The following is a 17372-nucleotide window of genomic DNA, read 5'->3' as shown; positions in this document are numbered from 1 at the left end:
GAAAGGAAGAGGGTGGATCTGCACGGGGCTCCCGTAAGGTGGAGAGAGCCCCGCGCCGAAGAAGAAGATGCCGCCGACTGGGGGAAGCTCCCGAGTGCCTACGCGAGACAGGAGGAGTGCTGCAGTGGCCGGCGGGGCTCTTGTGCAGAGAGGAGAGCCCCGCGTGCAGCCAGAGTCCGCCCGAATGACGAGGAGTCCCCCAAGAAGCCCGGTGAGTGGTGAAGGGCTGGGGGGGAACTCCGTGAGGTGATGTGGTAGCTGTGCCAGTGCAGGCACAGAGTCAGAGCGGCCCGTGTGCTCAGTGGGCCGCTCCAACGATTGGGCATCTCTCGGTTTAAGGGGCCCCATGGAGGTCCCAGGGGCCCATGTTCCTCCCCGCATTTTATTTTAGTGCCCATTTTTATTTTTGGGTGCTCCAGTGGACAGTGGTTGTTCCCGAGCCCGAGGGCTCCAACCCTTTTGATTTGCGCAGTCTTTTGTCCAATAAGCAAGTGTTGGCTCAGAGCCTAGAGGGCTCCTCTGGGTGCTATAGGTATTTACAGAGCCCTGTGTGGCCCCAGCCTGCGCATATCTTCTTGAGAGTCTGTGTGGCTCCAACCCCTGCGGCGCAGTTCTGTTCTAGGGTCAGTAAGGGCCCTGTCGCAGTTTTGTCTCCAGCTGCCCAGTGGGCAGCTGCACCGTTTAGGCGCCAAGGGAGAGAGAGTCCCTGTGTGGGACGGAGATGGCACGGAGGTGCCAGGCCTGCTACAGCTGCGCAGCACTTAGTGCTAGCTGCAACGTTTAGGCCCTTGTGATTGTTCCCAGGTGCCCAGCAAGTAGTGGGCACCTGCAACGTTTAGGTTTTGCGCCGGTGGTGCACCCCTGACTGGCGCTGCATTGGCAGCGCGCCCTGACATTCTGGACACAGGGTTTTTGAGTCCCCTTGTTGGATGGGGGCTGGTATGTGATTTCGGCGCAATGTGATTTCTATGTTTTTGATAGTAATTGCTAAGGTGATGTTTGCGCAATGTGGTTACCTGCTATGTTTATGATGGTAATTGCCTAATGTGAGTTTTGCGCAATGTGATGTGGTGCTAGGAAATGTAATGCATTTAATATGATTACGCACCTTGATCTTACACCTCTGAATGTTTTTAGGCATCATGTGTTTTTGCGCTATTGAGTTGTGTTCTGGCACCTCTGAATGTTTTTATGCATCATGTGTCTGCCTTGTACTTACACCGCTGAATGTTTTTATGCATCATGTGTTTTCTTTCCTTACACCTCTGAATGTGTTGTTTATACATCATGTGTTTTGTTCTTACCAACACCCCTAAATGTATTTTATTCTTAGGTGGTTGATCTTTCCAGTACAGGTGGTCCTAGTGAGGTCCTGGTTCCCTGCGTGACATTCTCCTAAGGTGGTTAGGGTTTCGTAGGTGGTACTTACCTGTTACCAGTAGTTACTGGTTGTGTGCTATACTTGCTAATTTGTGCTACACTTATTCTAAGTTCTAAAAGTGCTATTTCTAAAAGTGTTGATTCTGACAGTGGCCCATGTGGCCCTGTCCTGTAAATAATCCTATGTGAATATTGCCTGTGCCAGTTGGCACAATGTACATGTGTGATTTTTATCTGATGTGTTTTGAAAATACAGAAGTTATTTTTATATAACCTTGTGTGGAGTTCCTTTTGTGGTGTGCCTAGGATGTTGTTGCTGTTGTGTGCTTGCGCAAATGCTTTACACATTGCCCCCGGGATAAGCCTGTCTGCTCGTGCCAAGCTACCAAGGGGGTGAGCAGGGGTTATCTTGGCGTGTGACTCCCTTGCCCTGACTAGAATGGTGGTTTCTGCCTGGCTTTGGCGTCAGCCCTAGCCTACCAGAAATAGCCAGTTCTAACAATTGGAAATTCAAGTGTTATTCCCCAAACACCAGCCTATGAGTTCTAAAAATAGGCATATTTTCATCTTGAATACATATTTTTCAATTTTGTGTTACATATATGATTTCAAACAAGCAAAACCGTTTTAATGTAGAAGACTGGGTTGCACACAGGAGAGCTACTTATAGGTAGTTGGCATGCTCCCTTTAGCTCACAAGCTACTTGTTGGCGAAGCCTGAAAAATATATTTTACTATGATAGTGAGTAAAGCGCCTTTACTGTGGCTGTGTCTCTCCTGTGCAAGCCTGTGGGTCATTCCTCTTTGCTCCTGGAGGAATACAATGTTGAGATCTTCTACCATGCCTGGATGTATACTGTGCATGCCAGATGGTCACTCTTGTAGCCCCAGTGGGATTATAAAGAGTATCTACCTTACTGTCTGTGTCCAGGTTATGCCGTGGACTGCTCCTCTATTGTTCTTGTGTGGATCTAATAGAGACCCCTCAAGGAGGCACAACAATAAATATAGGTAAAGTGCATGTATTTTATCGTTCAATCCTTTTGCCACCATTACATACCAAAGACAGCTATGTAAAACAAGATAAGAATATCACTCCGGTGATGTCACCACATACTTTCCACAGAAGCCACCTTACAATTCCACACTCTTCAAACATAGCAATCCCTAGGGTGTAGCATGCTACTGTTCCACTAATGCGCTGGGGTGCCTTGTCAGGAGTTGAAGCACTATTAATGCCATTACCACATTATACTAAGCCTGGGCGGAGTATGCAGAACACCGCGTAGTGACAAAAAAACTCCACAAGTGGCAGAGTATGTTAGGGTAATGCCATTCACAGTGATTTTGCACGCCCAGTGTCTGTCCCGCACTGTAAAATCATCACGAATGGCACAATGCGCAGTGCAAGAGGGCAGAGCTTCCTTTCTGCTGCTCGAGTAAATTTTCTGCTCAAGCGGCAGCTGTCTGAACACGAACCGAAGGGTTTTTCAACGCTTAGCAACCTGCCGCAACCGCTCGCATTGAGAAATCCGACCACCAACGTTGAGAAATCTCGCAAGGAGATTACTTTTCCTCGCAAACTAGACCTTGGTGATCACGAGCAAAAAAAAATCTTGCCAGTAGGTGGATTTCCTTCGCACGCGCTCGCCAACTTGCAGTTGACGAGCGAGAAAAAATCTCCCCTTCATGGAGCGGAGTTTTTGAGAACTCCGGATGTTACATTATACAATACAGTTCTAATATCAACAAATGGCTTTTTTGATACAGTACCTGTTAGTATTTTTTGTTTGTATTCGTTTGCATTTTCAAATCTCTCCACAAGCTCTTTTATTTTGTATGTTAATGTATCCACCACAGTGCCAATGCTGTTGATTCACTGCAGCTTTCACCACCAGTGTTCGGGTTCATGCCAGCAAAGATCTCTCAACACTTATTGGGACTCTGTAAGTAGGCTCAGCCTGTTAACAGCAGCTTTCTCTCTTTTATTTCAGATACATACTAAGCAGCCATGGCTATGGCCAATCTTGGGGCAACACCTTTTGTCTCCTGTGCTCATCATTTACTTAAAACTGGGTTCCAGAATGCCGGTTGTCGTCAACTACACATGACCAGCAGACTAGCTGCCAAGGAATACTACGAGGTGGTTGTGGTAGGTGGAGGCTCAGGTGGCATCACTATGAGTGCACGCATGAAGAGGAAAGTGGGAGCTGAGAAAGTAGCAGTCATCGAGCCAAGTGAGGTAAGCAGACTGAAGTCCTGAGAGGTGTGTCAAAGCTAACTTTCATGGGCATGTGTTTTTCCTCAGTATTTTGGTTGTGGTGTATGCTTGTGTATTCGTGTAAATCCTGCATCTCTCTTCATGTAGGTCTTCCAGTATCTACTGATAGGCAGGGTGCCATGCCTACATACAACTCAATACCAACTGTACCTCGCAGTACCAAACACCGGCTTTTACATTAGATTTGTTGGCACACACAGCAGTCAGACATTCATGCTTGGTGGTATGGAAATGCACGGTTTTCAATTTTAGTTCTTCATTAATTATTGGAAGTACTAACGCTATTTGGTGCCTATGCTCTTTACTCAGAAGCGCAGTTACACGTATTACGGAGAGGTGTGGCGCCGCGGCCAGGGCGACTGACGCTGGAATCTGGGGATCAGGGTTCGATCCCCGGCTCCGGCGGCAGGTTAGCCCAGCACCATGTGACTCTGGGCAATAGCTTGCTTAATCTTCCCGACGGCCCCCAGCGCCTAGAGACCCTAACGGGTGATTGTGCGCTATACAAATGTGGATTATGATTATTATGATAAGGTGCACATTCTGCCATTGGCACAGCATCGCATAGTTAGTCAGGTTTGCTACCTTCTCATCCTGGCTTTGAAGCTTCCTTCTCCGAACGGACTAGGCAGTAGACAAACTGACAATATTTTATGTTTTCTTTTGAATAATTAGATGTGTGATAAGGTAGAAGAGTGTGTCTGGAGGTCCAACCAACAAACTAAGGAGATTACATGCTGGTTGATTCAACTGGCATAGCACATTGCATGCATGTGAGTGTGTTTGTGTGTGCGTGTGTGTATATATATGTGTGTGTGTATATATGTGTGTGTGTGTGTATATATGTGGGTGTATATGTATGTATGTATGTATGTATATACATATATATATATATATATATATATATATATATATATATATATATATATATATATATATATATTAATTAACTGGAGCTACTGGGTGTTGCTGCGGAGCCCTAATATCCATCTGTTTATATGGACTGCGTTGGTGGGTGATCTGAGTTCACTTTAGATGTCTACTGTTGTGGGATGGTGTGTGTTAGAGGTTTGAATGGATGATTTTGTGGATTCTCTTCTAGACACCTAAGTGGCATGTCTGTATCTTGTTGGAGGTGTGTGAGATGTTCTGTATAAAATGTGGTTTTGGAAGATCATGTGCTATTTAACCCTTTGCGTGCGTCGGCCGGCCGTCTGACGTCACGGTGGGCGTGTGCAGAGGACGACCGGGGGTTGTCCGAACCACTCCCAGTCATAAATCACCCGCACCGTGGCTGAATTCGTGCTGCGGTGAACGGGTTAATCATCATTATTATTTTTATTATGATTATTATTGTTAGATGTGATTTGTAGAGGTTTCCCAGGGCTAAACTCTTCCACTGAAAGATTGCAAACCTGCAAGTCTTCGAGGATAATCATATTTAAACAGGTTTTGAACAACGAATGAGTCATGTTTTTAAAGATTTACAATACACAGAGAGTGACTGACATGCCCTTAATCTGGAAGGGAGTGCATTCCAAAGTTTCGGACCAAGAACGAATAAAGGCACGGCCCCCTTGACGAGATTTCCTAATCCATGGAATTACAGCCAACTTGGTATCACTATATCGCAAAGAGCGAGTGGGAGTGTACAGGAGAAACCAGTGCTCTAAGGTAGGAAGGTTCTGAGTTTGCTAGGGATTTGTGCATATAACATCCCACTCAACTGGTAACCAAGGAAGCGTTAGAAGCTTAGTAGCGGCAGAGGTCAATTTCGAAGAACGAAGCAGAGGTCAATTTCGAAGAACGAAGCAGAAGCCGGACAGCAACATTTTGAACAGTCTGGAGGCCTTTTACGAAAGTTTTTCCTGCACCCAGATACAACATATTGCCATAGTCCAGTCTGGAAATCACCAAATGCCTGATTGCATTGCTGCTCAGAGAATGACTACCATTCTCTGAGCAGCAATGGGGGGGACAATATAAAATCTTTCTGAGCAATTTTAGAATGCTAAAACAGGTGGCAGTGACCATATTGATTTGGTGGCTCGTAGTGAGTTTATTGTTGAGCCACATTCCTAATTTTTGTATGACTGGCACTAGACTATAAGGACTGCCTATAGATGAGAGCCACATCTGGGTGTCCCAATGAGTAGAAGCATTTCCCTCAAACAAGACCTCAGATCTGTACCAATTTAGTTTTAGAGAGTTGGCACCCATCAATGCTGATACTTGATTAAGGCAAGAACTGATAGCTTGTACATTGTGGTTGTCCTTGGCTGACAGTGACACGACAATTTATGTGTTGTCTGCATAGGAGAAATGTATGAGTCCATAGTTCTTAACTATATCTGCCAAAGGTCTGACAGAACAATTAAAAAGTAGTGGACTCAGAGTCAACCCTTGGGGCATGCCTTTGCTGAGCGGGAAGGATTTTGATCGGTGCTGATTGGTATGAATCTGAAAGGTGTGATCCTGCAAAAATGATCTTAACCAGGCAAGGGCTGCATCCTGTATTCCCATGCCTTCTAATCTCTGCACGAGCATATTATGATTCACCGTGTCAAATGCTACGCTGAGATCTAAAAGAATCAGTGCAGCAGATCCGCCATTGTCCAATTGGCATAGAAAAAGTCTGTGACACCAAGAACGACCGATACCGTGCCATGACCTGAATGGAACCCAGATTGTGAGGGATGATGAAGATTATTCCATTCTGTGAATTCACTAAGCTGTTGATTCACATGTTTAGCTAACACCTTAGAGAAGGAAGATAGCGGGGAGACAGGGTTATGATCGCACCAATTGAGAGGGTCTAAATTAGGTTTTTTCAATAGAGGTGTAACTAGAGCCGTATTCCAAGTTTTGGGGACATTGGAATAATAAATGATCTTCTCCCAGACAAGGTCTGAAAGTTTTTTCTAAACTGCCGCAGGACAAGGGTCCAAAGAGGATCCTGATCTAATAGAAGACAAAATAGACTTGAAAGAAGGCAAATCTAGAGGCTTAAACTTCTCCAGACCACTAATTGCTTTACTAGCGGGAGGAAGCAACTTGCTCCCCTTGCCTACAGAAAGGCTGCCTGAATATCTTCCCCTTTTTCAAAGAAGAAAGCCACTAAATCCTCACATTGGAACTGAGAAAGAGGAGTAACCAGGACTATACTGACAGGTTCTGCTAGGGTTTTTACTACCTGAAAGAGTCTTAGGGCAGTTTTTTGCAACAGCAATTTTACTAGTATAGAACAAAGATTTGGCTTCACTACACATTTTTTTAAATTATATTTTCAAAGCCGATTTACACAAGGAGTGCCTCAACCCTATCTGTCTAGGCAATCCTTGTGTACAATTCGGTAACCAGCGGGCAAGGCGTAAATTATATGCGGTACTGACGAGTTGTTCAGGCAGGTGTCTGCCGCTGGCTACGTCTCACGCAGGGTGACATAGAGGGAACTGCATCCTAGTGTTGCTTTCCAGCTAGGATGTTATCTGAACACACAGGGACACCATAAGGGTAGAGGGTAGATGACTCCTCTATTTTATTGCCCTGGGTGTCAGGAGGGGAGGACTATGGACAGGTGGTTTTATAAGGGGTCGTCTTCCAGGGCTGGGCCTCTTTGGAGACCGGCTGGAGTCTTGCTCTAACTTGTCCAGAGCTCGCCACTAAAGTGAAGAGTATGGTGGCAACCTTCTGTACATGAATGAGCTGTAAAGAATCCAAGTGCGCTGGTGCTGAAAACACCAACTGGACTCCTTTAGCTTTCTCAGGATGGGTGTGAGGAACTCGCCGACGACACCTGGAACGCCCGTCAGCTAACCCAACCTGTGTAATCAATAAACGCGGGACATCTTTTATCCTCAAAGAGTGTCAATGTTGCATGCATTGCATTGTTGTAATCTTAGGGTCTTCACATCCTCGTAGCAATGTTATGTAAGAAACAAAGCAACAGGACTGTCCTCAGACGAGAAGTCAAAGATACCCAGATGGTGTTTGGCCAGTGGCCGACAGGTTAGGCTAATAAAAAATCTAAATGAGTTCGTTTTTTTTTATTGCTCTCAGTAAGGCTGGGTGGGGGCGTGATGTTATCTTCCTGTGCACACACGAAGGCTCAAAGGAAAGTTCAGTGAGTGGGTCTAGAATTTGGAAAGGTCAGTTCTGTCAGTTCTGCTGGTTTTAAGTTTCATTAAGGGAGTATGTAAGTCGTTTTGCGGTCTAAAAGGGCAAGGTCGTCTTTTTACGAGTCTGTCGCGCAGGTGAGCAGCACAAATCATGCAGCACTCACAGTTTTGCGCCTTGATGCCCCTTGGGGCTAAGTTTTGCGCGGTATAAAAATGCCTTTCATTCATTCATTCAGGCGCAGTGGCATTGCTACAGTAGCTGATTGTAGGCTCATCTTGTAGAGCAGCTTTCGAAACTGTCAGTTGCCCACATGCATGGTTAAGTACAATTAACTCTAAGATTAAAACATGTGTTTTTATAATAGATCGCTAACTTTTTAGTCACCTACCATTCTGTCCTCCACAGGCCACTGAACCCGTCTTCAATCTTTTGACAGAGAAATAAGAGCATGTATGTTTCCATTCATGCAAAAAACACGTCTGCCACCTAGAGGCCATAGTCAACTACTGCAACTAACAAATGCGTTAATTACCCATCTATGAACCAGGTTGACTGATACGAAAGCTTCCTTATCTCTGACCATATTTCCTTCTAGCTCCACATTATCCTCTAACCCCTCGTAAGGCTTCTTTCACTTTCCCTTTATAGCTTTGTATCACTCAAGATGACAAACTGAGTGGTAGCTTTAACCACTAGATCTTCAACTGGAGGTGAAATCTTCACTAATAAATCATTCCAGAGCTCAATTTTTAGGATCTTAGGCTCGAGCCTGCGAGTGCATGCTCTCACTTGCTGAAAAAAGGACTTGCAGCCCGCCCTTGCTTACCATTTGTTGGCTCAAGTTTCAGTCTTCTTCGCTGCCTCCTAATTGGTCAGTACAGCTTAATATCAGTTCCGTTTGCCTCTGTGGTGCCGGGATCAAGCACAGATCAATCAAACGTAGTCAGTGCCCATCCTCTGTTCCAGACATGATTGAGGTACTATTTCTTCACCCTCATCCCTCCTCCTCCGACCACTCTCCGCTCTTCGCTTTTCTGAAGAGCAAAGAACCGCTGCCGGCCACTGTGCTCCAAACAAGAGGGAGAACCATTGGACTTACTGGGAGCTTAGGTGACTCTCCATCGCAGTCTCTAGTGGGTCAAAGCCCAGGCGAAGTCTCTAAGGTGCAAATTATGGATGTATGACGTTACAACGCATGCTTTTACCACACATGCTGTTACAACGCGGTTTTTACAACGCATACCATTACAACGCATAGCGCTTTGGGGTGCTGGATAGTGAATAGTTTAATTTACTATTCCAACTTCAGTCCCCGTGGACACTAGGGAAGGTGTTGGATAGTAAATTAAATCTATTCCCTATCCTAGAGCGCCCCCCAGCGCAATGCGTTGTAATGGTTTTCGTTGTAAAACCTGCATTGTAATAGCACTGCGTGGTAAAAGTTGCGTTGTAAAGGATGTTTCCGGCAAATTATGACCCCCAATTTTCAGCTTTATTGGTCCTTAACCTCCATGAGAGAGATCACCAAGTATGACGTCTACACCCCAGCCTTTGCCCAGACGGTAGAACTGAAGTTAATAGGATTAAAAGAAACCACTCTAATGAGAAATGTCTAATCCTAAAGCTCATGCTACTACTATGACTACGTGCCTATTACATTAGAGCTGTCTTTTATAATTTACAGAAATAGCAATATCCTGTCATTCTGGGCAAATCACTTAATATCCTAATGACTTCATGGCAGCACTATTGGGTCAAGTTCGCACTATTAAAAACAGCACAAAAAAGTAGATTTTGCTGTGATGCAGAAACCCCGCTGACGAAACAACGAACAGCTGTAAACTTACTCTAACGGCTGCTCTCAGAGCCTCCCTGCGAGAAGCGAAGAGAGAGAAGCACCCAAAGAAAAGTAACACAAAGCTAATTGCTGCTCAATAGTATTAAAAGGGATGAAAAACCAGAGGTGTTAAAAAAATACACTTGACAAACACCATTAATATTTGTTGCCGTAACATTCATAAGTGAGCCTGCCTCAATTTGGTTTCTCCACACCCGAGCTCGCTGTTATTCAAAATGTGCACCATTCGCTCACCCCCCTACTCCGTCCTCACCGCCACGGGAAGCCCAGGCCCAGCTCACCTACGCTTTAATGGACACTCAAGCTCTGACCAGTACAGAGCTAAATAGAGGCCAATAATTGAATACAGTATGACTGTACTGGGGCTGCTAATAAAACCATAACGTAGTAAATAATATCGGAAGCCAATGAATGCTTTATTTTTCAAATTTCATGTATGTCAGTGTGAAGCCTGAGCTTCAGGTATTCAGACCCGGGCCTGTCTCAGACATCATATTGATTTCTTTTTTTAGGTCTCGCCTGAGATAGTGACAGGCCATACCATACAATGACCGCCCATACTATACCATTCTATACAAAGACAGGCCATACCATACCACACACTATTGTACTACACAATACCAGGCCATACCATACTTCTCTATACAATGACAGACCATACCATACTACACATTGGCAGCCCATGCCATACCATACTAAACTGTACAGTGACAGGCCATACCATACACTTCAAGCTATACCATAAAATGCCAGGCCATACTATGCTATACTATGGCTGACCATACCATACTAAACTCTACAATGACAGACCATACCATACTATAGAATGACCAGCCATACCACACCATACCATACTATACTATACAGTGACAGACCATACCATATTGTACAACCATAGTAAACTCTACAATGACAGACCATACCAGGCAAAACTATACAGTGACAGACCATACCACACCATGCTATACTATACAACAATAGGCCATGCCATACTATACAACGACAGGCCATACCATACAGTACAATGACAGGCCATATCATATTATACGACAGGCCATTCCATACTATCCTATACAATGACATACCGTACCATACCATACAATGACATGCCATACCAAAACATACTATACTATACAATGACATACCATACCAAAACATACTATACTATACAATGACATACCATACCAAAACATACTATACTATACAATGACAGGCCATAATATACAATACCACACAATACAATGAGAGACCATACCAAACTAAACTATTCAAGGGCACACCATACTCTACAATAAAATACCATAATATACAATACAATGACAGGCCATACCATACCCTACTAAACAATGACAGCCCATACCATACTATACAATAAAGTGACTTACCATACTATACTATACAATAACAGGCCATACTATACCATTCCATACAATTTCATTCGTAACATACCATACAAAGACAGGCCATGCCATACCATACAATGATAGGCCCTACCATACTATACTATACAATGACCGGCAATGCCATACAATATTATACAATGGCAGGCCACACTATACTATATGACAGGCAATACCATACTATACTATACAATGACAGGCCGTACTATACTATACTACACGACAGCCAATACTATATGATACCATGACAGGCCATACAATGGCAGTGTGTACCATTGCATACCACAACACATCACAAAAAAAACCTTGACAAAGCCAATTGATCCTGCATAGGCAAGACCTATTGGTTTTTGCCAATGCTTGTTCAACTAAACGATCAGCTCAGTAATCGAAGACCGAGGACGACAGCTGAACCGCATCTGTAGTCCCATCCCTCGAAAAACGTAACAGTTCTTCAAGGAAACCACTACCATCTATACTGAACCCAGAGGCCGACCTCTACCTTGATAGCAAATCTCGACCTCTTTCACCTAGACAACTCCTCCTCGCTGGCGGCGAGCTGGGCACACCCAGCAACAATTACTCCATCTCAAACTAGCCGAAATCACCGGAGACAAGAACATAGCTCCTCACACTGGCAAGGATCGTGGCGCTTCGCTTCTCCATGCTCCTTCAACTCAGGAAACACACTGAAGCCCTGGCGGGTCCGTGTGACTAGCAAGGAGAAGAAAGTCCTAATCCAGTGAGCATGGGCATGCGCCAAGTGAGGATGAGCTATAGCAAATCAGCCTCATTTACACCTGCCAGGCTCCGACGGCCATTTATTAATGTGTCTGAGACCTAATTTGCAGGATGACCTCAGTGGCTCACCGTTTCAGAGCTAAGCAAGTTAGAGATAGATTCAGGTACTAATAAAAGGCCTTTTTCTTGAATCTGGAAGAATACCCCACACACCGACCCCTCTGCAGATCCCACACTCTAGTGTCCAGCAGTGTCCAATCCACCCTACCTACATATTTTTACAGCCCCCCTACAATAATGACATTTTAGCATTGCACAGTAGCGGACTGCTATTTCTGCCCTCGCTATATTACACACGCGCTGTAAGAATATCGCAAGGAGTCCCACCTCATCACTTAACCTTAATGCCCAACTCTCTGCTCCATCGACATTCCAGTCACCCTTCTGCCCCCCCCCTGCATCAAATCTACCCTTCTCAACCCCAAGGAGCGTGCCTTTAAGAATCACAGTCCCTGACACCACCCATTGTGCCAACAACGACTCTACTAAACTTAAAAGCACCCTACTCACATTTTCCCTACCCCTTCGCCACATCACTATTATTAGGGTTCAAGCCCTTTCCACTTCAGCTTAATTTAACTATGTGATCGCTCACGTCCCCAGCCTCCCGGCACAACGTTTCAACACCTGCTACTGATCACTCCTAGCCAATAACTTATGAACATGTGCTTTCAAACCTAACCCAGAAGAAGAGCCAACTTCAACAAACTAGTACAAATTACTTGCTCACCCAAAAATCCTCCAAATCTAGCATTCACCCTCTCTATTTCTGGCACCTTTTTCAACGTAGTCTGTGAATGCTCACCACCCACAAATTGCAGAGCTGATGGAACAGACAAGCACAGATCTTTCCTGCATCATCGAAACATGGCTAAATGACTTCGCCCAAAACATCATTAACTCCCTCCTCCTACTAGGGTACCCAATCCTAAAATCAGACAGCCATGGCAAAAATGGAGTAGGAGTGGCAATAATCTTCATAGAGTGAATGTCCTGCCAAAACTCTGAGACCACCTACCTTTCATTCTAATGCATGAAAATGGCACTAGTTGCAAATCCTACTACAACTTTCTAAATCCTATAATCTATAGACCACCGAAACCCTTTAATAACGTTGTTATTCTCTGAATAAGTCATCCTCAACTTCCACATAAGAGACTTTTACATAGACTGGGGAAACCCAAAATCCACAATAGCAACTCACAACAGAGGAAAAAGTACTAGGCCACTTCTTCACATGCTTTGAAGGCTGCCCTTGCATTCCCACACCTCACTGAAGTAGGCTGGACAGATCTTTTACCTCTACTGTTCAGCTTCCCAATAACAATTATTATGCACAGAAAACTTCCCAAAATAAAAACATGGGTTAGAACCTGCAAATTATTCACCATTGAGTCCCTGAAAGTACATCTACTACCTATGCTCAGATTAATATAGATGACTACGTAGATACCATCTACACCCAATACTCAAATATTATTGATGAATTAGTCAACTATTCAGCACAAACTAAACAAAAAGCTTAGAAACAGACTCCCAGCAACCAATAGTTCACTGAACCCTTACAAAAGAGTAACAAAGAAATCAAAAATATAGGAAGACTACGGCAAAAAGACAAATGAGACAGATCTATGGCTAAGCTGAAGAGAGCCAGAAAACTGTCAAAAAAAAGAAATGAAAAACTCAAAAACAACTTTTTCCAGAATCAAATCTTCTGAAAGCAAAACCCCTCGCAAACCATATTCAGTATCGTCAGAACACAAGAGAGAAAGCCACTCTCCCCCGCTACAAAATGTAAGTTTTTTTTCAGTTTTCACAAACAAAATTGGGAGTTTGAAAGCAGACCTTGCCACCACCTATCTTCATGCCCAAAACAACGAACATATGGCATTCATTTCAGCAACTCAACAAAGATCTCTCCTCCAAAAGTAATAAAAGAATTGCGACTCACCCCATACTTCAGAGACATGATTGCAGCACAAAAGCAAACGCTGACACCGAAATCCTCAAGACATTCAGCCGGATCAGCAACCACCCATGGTTAGAAAAAGCCATTAAAAATGTGTTGCTCTCCAACTAAACAAACATATAAGCAACAATGATTTACATTCCAATATCCAATCCGGTTTCCACTGAGAAAATACTATACAATTTATATTACATCCTTGACGGAGGGGAAGTCTGCCTTCAGGTCCTGTTAGATCTATCAGCTGCCTTTGACACGGTGGACCATGATCTCCTCCTCAAAACCCTGGAACTTAGAATGGATCTCAGAAGGACAGTACAAAGCTAGGGTTATCTACTCCTTCCTAATGGGTAGGCTCCAGCTTTTAAAGTGGGTAATTAAACCTCAGTAACAGAAATAATGACTTCTGGAGTTCCCCAAGGCTCGACTCTGCACCAATTTTATTCAGTCTGTACATGGAACCACTGAAGCTGCTTCTAAACAACACTGGCATAAAACTTCACAAGCGCTCTGACAACACCCTGCTATATAGGAACAAGACTTACACACCCTACTAAAAGGCATGGGAATAATTCAGGGATGAATGGACTCACACTGCCTGAAACTGAACCGTCAAAAATGTAATTCCTCATAATCTTCTGCAAATCCTAATCCAAAATTGATCCCACTCTACTCACTGAAATATCATTATTTGTAACAATCCATTCTGAGAGACCTCCAATGGCTACCTCTCGGGCGCTCATCAAGTTCGAGTCAGACTTCATCACCTTCAAAGCCTTACACTACAACAGACCTATATACTTAGCCTACATCCTCATGCTGTCTGGAGAAATCAAATTGTCTAGAAGCAAGACCTCCTTAACTTTAGAAACACATTTATTCAAGCCTGCTTTAGCACTAAAGCAATCAATTCAATTTTCAATTCAGAATCTTTATTCGAATTTTTGCAAATTCATAAAAGAAATACAGACAATCCCAAAACAAATAACGTATTTACAAGAGTTAAAAAAACAGCAGTATGAGAACAATTATGAATGTAATTCTCAGATTTACTAAGGGTTCTCCATTGTTTTACGAACATGGGTAATAACTCTTAGAAAAGTGCTAGTGCGGAATATCAACTCTTCATTATTTAGATTCAACAGCATCAAATTTGATTCCTTCAAAGAAAGTGGTCTGTGCTTTTTAAAATAAGGTGCTAAAAACCATTTAAAATATTTTTGATAAAATTTACAAAAGAAAAAGAAATGTAAATCAGTTTGTGGGCTCGTATCATTGCATGGGCACAAGTTGTTTCCAGATTTTAAAAAGGTATAGCCTAGTGGAAAACATAATAAAAATCTCACAGTCCCTGCCCTGAGGCGAAAAAGCAAAGATCTTTCCCACTTTGTCATTGGAAGCGTGAGATACAGAGGGATTGATTGTATATACAGATCTTTGCTCAAGTAAGCCTGGATTGTAGGTTTAATTGATTCCCTTACCAATCTTTCTTCTCTGTAAAGTGCATACAGTGCAGATTTTAAATCATTTTTATCTTTGAGATTAATTTTACTAGGATCAAGAAAAAGGTCTCCTTTACCTACCCTACTTAATTTTTTGAACACTCCAGAGAGCCAAGGTATTAACATCCCTTTATCACAACAAAGGCAGTCTCTTATAATGTCCTGGGTTAGGCCAGCCATGTCATTTTTCCAAATGGCAAGCCAGAATATTGCCGGTCTGGAAGCAATAAAATCTGATATATAATACAAATTCAGTTCACAGTGGCAAATATATTCCGAGGAGGACATGGGTGATCCGAGGATTTTTCTGCAGAAGCGGTTTTCCTCTATCTGAATACTCGGTATTTTTCCTAGACCCCAGATCTCTGCTCCATAAGTAGCTACTGGTACACATTGTGATTTATAAATTTTTAAAATTGTTTTAGTAGCGTCTACTTCTCTAGGCCGTGGGAGGCTAAGAATAGAGTTAATGGATTTTGAGAACTTGCTCGTGGCGTGGGCTAATTGTCCACTCCACGAGCAGCTCGCAGCAAAAACCATTTCTAAATAGGGAAAGGTGTTGGTAGAATGAAGTTTATCTACACCCACTGAGATAAAACTTAATTGTCTCTTACCCGGACCACAAGACATAATAAAAGATTTTTTAAAATGTACTTTAAGATCCAGTTTTTCCATATATTGCACAAAGTCTCTTACCAGGCTGCGCAAGGCGTTCGGGGTTAGACCCATAAGCACCGCGTCATCTGCATAAAGCAGAGTCGGTAACAATCTCCCCCTTATTTTCGGGACATCTGGGGTTATCAATTTTAGGGATTTGTTTAGTCCATTTATATAAATAATGAATAACAGGGGTGCTAAAACGCACCCCTGCCTGACTCCTCTTTCTACTTTTATAGGGTCTGACAGTCCCCCCCCCCCATCCCAATCCTTACTTGTGCCCTTGTGTCAGTGTGCAAATACGCAAGAAAATAAACAAGTTATTCGTCCAAACCATATTCTAAAAGGATCGTCCACAATTTGGACCTATTTACTAGGTCAAATGCGGACGACAAATCCATAAAAGCTAGATAGATTGGTGCAGACCGAGCGATAGTATATTTACCAATTACTAGGTTTAAATTTAAACACTGCTTGGTTGTTCCAACCCCACTCCTAAACCCCATTTGACAGGAGTCTAAGATCCCTGTTTCGTCTGCCCATTCATTAATTCTATTGTATAATACTCTTCCCAGAATTTTGAGAGTATTATCTAGGAGAGAGATGGGTCTGTAGTTCATTGGGTCTGTTCTCTCTCCTTTTTTATATATAGGCACTATTATGCTTGTAGACCATGTGTCGGGTATGGGCACTAAAGGTAGGCTGTGAAATACATTTGTCAGAATGGGTGCCCAAAGTTCTGGTTTCCATTTAATAACGTCAATTGGGAGGCCATCCGGCCCTGGGGCTTTATTGCCGAGGCTTTGTTCAATACCGGCGATAACCTCACCCAGGCTAATCTCTAAGGGGCGTAAGTCACCTAATACAAAGTTATTGTTAATATTTGGTGGTGTTGCATACACCTTAGAGAAATGGTTTTCCCATTGGTGACTGGAAATGGTACAACTTATTGCTGACATTTGGGTACCCATATTACGCAGGTTTTTTACTGCGGCCCAGAAAATTGTGCCTTTTTTCCCAGAGGCTGAGTCTGATAACTCCTCCCAGCGTTCTGACAGAATAATTGTCTTACGTTTCCCTATTTCTGCTTTGTAGTTCTTTCTTGCCTCCCTGACCTTAATTTGACATCTAGGTTTAGCATTCAATGCATTCCGTAGGGCCCTATTTGCGGCAGAGCAGTTGTTATCGAACCACTTAGGGTCCGTATTAATTTTACAATTAGGGACAGTTAAAATTGTTTTTATAACTAAGCACAGTAAAATCTGAGATCACCCTTTGGTGATTCCCATCGACAGTCGTACATGAATCTATTACATTTTGATGTTTGATAGTGAGTTGGTTAGTTATACTACCACTATCCACCTTCCTCCATTTCAGTCTTAAATTATTTGTAGCGGGGGTTATATCT

General features: G+C 43.3%; 1 protein-coding gene across 1 annotated transcript in view; it reads left to right on the top strand.

Moving 5' to 3' along the window:
• Positions 1-17372, top strand: part of SQOR (sulfide quinone oxidoreductase) — a 186357-nt gene that overhangs the window by 44489 nt on the left and 124496 nt on the right. Inside the window, exon 2 of the mRNA XM_078684768.1 lies at positions 3375-3622. Within this exon, the coding sequence (XP_078540894.1) occupies positions 3392-3622 (231 nt within the window). The 5' untranslated portion in view covers positions 3375-3391. The remainder of the gene's footprint in view (positions 1-3374; positions 3623-17372) is intronic.

The sequence above is a fragment of the Lissotriton helveticus genome, chromosome 3_2 (genome assembly GCF_964261635.1).
Source record: "Lissotriton helveticus chromosome 3_2, aLisHel1.1, whole genome shotgun sequence".
In the NCBI taxonomy this organism is placed as follows: Eukaryota; Metazoa; Chordata; class Amphibia; order Caudata; family Salamandridae; genus Lissotriton; species Lissotriton helveticus.
This window is presented reverse-complemented; position numbering and strand designations above follow the sequence as displayed.